At 48.1% G+C, this 4,097-nt stretch overlaps 1 protein-coding gene across 1 annotated transcript in view; it reads left to right on the plus strand.

Moving 5' to 3' along the window:
• Window positions 1–3,867, plus strand: part of Ddx18 (DEAD-box helicase 18) — a 14,750-nt gene extending 10,883 nt beyond the window's left edge. The window contains exons 10-13 of the mRNA XM_005348250.2: window positions 1–93; window positions 1,593–1,649; window positions 1,858–2,035; window positions 2,944–3,867. The exon at window positions 1–93 is cut by the window's left edge and continues 21 nt beyond it. Coding sequence (XP_005348307.1) covers window positions 1–93; window positions 1,593–1,649; window positions 1,858–2,035; window positions 2,944–3,086 — 471 coding nt within the window. The 3' untranslated portion in view covers window positions 3,087–3,867. The remainder of the gene's footprint in view (window positions 94–1,592; window positions 1,650–1,857; window positions 2,036–2,943) is intronic.
• The last annotated feature ends 230 nt before the right edge of the window (window positions 3,868–4,097 follow it).

A 4,097-nucleotide genomic window follows, 5' to 3' on the forward strand; every position in this document is an offset into this window, starting at 1 on the left:
AGAACGGCTCGGGGCCTGAACGGAAGAGGGCATGCCCTGCTCATCCTGCGCCCTGAAGAGTTGGGTTTCCTTCGTTACTTGAAGCAATCCAAGGTAAAGGCGTTTGTTTGGGAAACCCTGAGTTGGGAGGAAACTCCCACTGTGAGGACTCTCCCCAGGTGCCATCTCTGTAGATGTTGACTGAAGTTGAGGAGGTGCTGTCACAACAGGTACAGAGTCACTAGGTGAGATGGCATGTGCTCCTGGCACAGGAGGCATTGACAGGAGGAACGGGCTCAATCCCCAGCACTGTTGGAGTTCTTTTTTCCAGTTCTCTGCAGCCCTGGTCAACCCTGCCCGCTCCCCTAGCACCCCTGCAGTCTGCTGTGCAGATCTCAGAAGGGCAGCAGATCTGTGCCCTTGTGCACCAGCCTCCCTCCCTTGACTCTTTCCCCAGGCTGCCAGTGCTTTACCATCTCAAGTCTCCCTGCGCAGCTCCTGCTTCAGCCCTCAACTCAGCCTCCTCCTGCTCCCTTCGGGGCTGACACTGCCCTGGCTCTGCTCCTCTCTGCCTTTTTGGAAAAGTGCTTTGCATATATTCCAGCCACCATCTGCTCAATCCCCAGCTCACCTGTCTGCCCTTATCTCAGCCTGCCAGAACAGAATGCATCCAGACTGCATTGGCCTTCTTATTGATAGGCCTAGTGGGTACATGCGGGCCAGCTTGTCCCTGACTGGCACCATGACACCCTCCTAGCATAGTCTTACCATGTGCATTTCCCCTTTCTATAATAAGGCACAGTTTCCGAAATTGCCCTGAGGCCTTTGCACTCTCCTCGCTGTTCTTTCTGGATCTCACAGGACACTGATTTCAGTGAATTGTCTGTCTCTAACCGTCTGTGCTCCCAGCACCCAAATGCTCCATTACTTACCTGTAGGCAAGCTCTTTGAGGGGAAGGCAGGAGGTTCTTACAGACCTGTTTTCTTCCCCAGTCCATAGCACAAACACAGTTTCTGTGCTTTCCTAGTTAAGTAAGAGGTAATAATTGATGAATCCTTGGGGAGCTAGAGTCACCAGGCTTGGTATCACAAGCCTCAGGCACAAGGCAGAGTGATATTAAGGACCCTCTCCTGGTATAGAAGGGGAAAAAAAGTAGTTATCCCTGGTATGGATTACACAACTGTAACCCCAGCAGTCAAGAAGCAGAGGCAGGAGGGTCTCAGCAAGTTCAAGACCAGCCAGGACTACATAATAAAACCCTATTAGGAAAAAGGGGGAAAGTAGTCATTTATCACCCTGAGTGTCACAGTCCTGGAAATCTTAGGGGTAGAGCTTTAGTGGCCCCTGCCTCTGCTCATTTCCTCCTATCAGCTGAAGAGGAAGAAATGCAGGCTCCCACGGCGTATTCATGTCAACTCAGCAGGCCAGAGATGGAACACCTAATGACAAGAGGCAGCAAGCAGCAGATCACACAGTCCCTGTCCTGGGGTTCCACGAGCCCGGGAATCTCCAGCGCTGCCCCCTTGCTGTGGCTGCTGATGGGACAGTTAGAACCTTTTATGCAGCTAAACCTGAGTTCCCTCTTACTAACACCTGAACTTTGTTTCTCTAGGTTCCACTGAATCAGTTCGACTTTTCCTGGTCTAAAGTTTCTGATATTCAGTCTCAGGTATGCTCTTTGTGTCGTCCTCTGTCAGTGCTGCCTTATGGACTCACAGTCACTCCCCCAGGCTCCCTCCCACTTGCAGATGATGCTGGTCTTAAGGTTCCTTTCTACCTGGTTTCCCCAGAGTTCAAAGCCAGATCAAGTGTACAAAGACGAGTGGTTTTGTAGGATAATTGTTCTAGTTGAAATCTGCCCTTTTTCTTTGTTTTAGCTGGAAAAGCTGATCGAAAAGAACTATTTTCTCCATAAGTCCGCGCAGGAAGCATACAAGTCCTACATACGAGCCTATGACTCCCACTCTCTCAAGCAGATCTTCGATGTGAACAACTTAAACTTGCCTCAGGTGGCTCTGTCCTTTGGCTTTAAGGTTCCTCCCTTCGTTGATCTGAGTATCCTTTCTTCATTATTTATTACAAATTATTGCAATTACAGGCCTTAGCGGGGTGTTGGGTCTTAGCCGTGAGTTGGAACGGCTGCCGGCCAAAGGCTCTGATGTTCATCCTAGCCTGTGTCTGTCTGCAGTAGCACAGAAGGGGTCGGCAAGGACTTGTCACTGGGCTGGGAATTACCAGGCTAAGGTAGCTCAGGATTTAAATCTCTAAAGAACTAAGGATGGCTCAGTGGATATAAGCATTTTTCCAGCAAGCCTAGCAACCCAAGTTTGACCCCCAGGACCCATGGTGGAAGGGGAGAACCAAACATCTCCAAAGGTTGTAGCGCACTACATCCATACACACAGAATGATATTGAGCAGGGCAGTGGGGATACCACTGTCAGTGAGAGGCAGGTAGTTAGTTAGTTGTGTCTTCGGTGTAGAAGCAGAGGTGGGAAGCAATTAGAGAGAGTTGGGTAAGAGCTTTCAAGGTTCCTGGCCTCATACGGCCATCAGAAGGTTATTTATCTATAAGGAAATGGCAAGGCTAGCCACAGAAAACAGACCTAAGCCTTGCTCCAGGTAAAGAGCAAAGGAACCTCCCAGGCGGTTCCATTGCAATCGTGTGTGTGTGTGTGTGTGTGTTTATGTATTGGCTATTCAATACGAGGAAGACTGCTTTTAATTATGCTGCAGTAACTCGTGAGGGAAATCCGGGACAGATTGGTTAAAGTCATTCCTGTTGATTTTTGTGTACAAGCTCTCTCACTCCTGGTCTCATGCATGTTCATTGCCCGGCCTCAGGTCCCACGTCTCCATTTGTCAAGCAGAGAGTTTCACGGGTAGTGCTGGCCGTGCTGAGGTTTTCTCTGATGCAGCTGGAGGTCCTCTTTATTGCTTCGCCTCCTTAACATTCATCTGTAGATGTGAGCAGCCATGATGGCAAGCTTAAAAAGAGAGGAGGTGGCGGTGGATTTGGCTACCAGAAAACAAAGAAAGTGGAGAAGTCCAAGATCTTTAAACACATCAGCAAGAAGACAGCGGACCGCAGGCAGTTTTCTCACTGACAGGAACGGCTTTCTACCTGGACTTTGCCCTAATTTCCCCCTTTCTCTTTAAGAAGGAACTTTTAAAAAATCACCTTTAGGATTTTTTTGTCTTTACTATGAATGATAATTTTTATTTTTAAATACTCCCATAAAAAATCAAGTCATTGTTTTAACGTCTTTTATACCTTTCCTTTCTGGTATAAGGAGGGACACAGTGATGGACAAAATAGGCTGGATTTTTATTTCTTGAACGTTAGCAATAACCTGGAGCCCCTGAAAATCCCACACGTATGTAAGGGCAAAGACTGTTGGGAGTAATTAGTGCACATCCTTAGTGATGCCACTGCAGCTGAAATGACTCGGTGGGTAATCAAGTGCTGCTGCACAGATCCTGAGTTCAGCATCCATGAAAAATGCTGAGCATGGCAGCACATGTAACTCGAATGCTTTGGAGCCAGAGACAGGCAGGTCCTGGAGCTTCCTGGCCAGCTGGTCTAGCCAAATACCATTCCATGTTCAGAGAGAGACCCTGTCTCAGCAGCGAAGGTGGAACGCAACGGAGGAAGCTATAGGTAACTTCTGGCCTCTACATGTGCATATAGGAACGTGGACATAAAGTAGTACCGCTTCTGTTGAATATTCCTGACTTTTTGTTTTTCAAGACAGGGCTTCTCCGTAACTGTGGAGCCTGTCTTGGAACTCACTCTTTAGGCCAGGCTGGCCTTTAACTCTCAGAAATCTGCCTATCTCTGCCTCCCCGGAGTACTGGAATTAAAGGCGTGTGCTTTAATAACCACCAGCTATTCCTGACTTTTTAACAGTGGGATTTTATTGGTTGGCTTTTTGGTTGCTATTTTCCCCCCCTGAACACATAATTGGGCTGTGGAGATGAATAATCTGAGTTCAAATCCCCAGAAACGACTTAAAGTACAGTTGTAGTAGGGCCTAAACAGTTCCAGCATTCCTAAAGCAAGATGAGAGGTAAAGACAGGTGAATCCTTGGCTGGCTGAGGTCCACCAGAGATGACT

The sequence above is a fragment of the Microtus ochrogaster genome, chromosome 6, assembly GCF_000317375.1.
Source record: "Microtus ochrogaster isolate Prairie Vole_2 chromosome 6, MicOch1.0, whole genome shotgun sequence".
NCBI classification, from domain to species: domain Eukaryota; kingdom Metazoa; phylum Chordata; class Mammalia; order Rodentia; family Cricetidae; genus Microtus; species Microtus ochrogaster.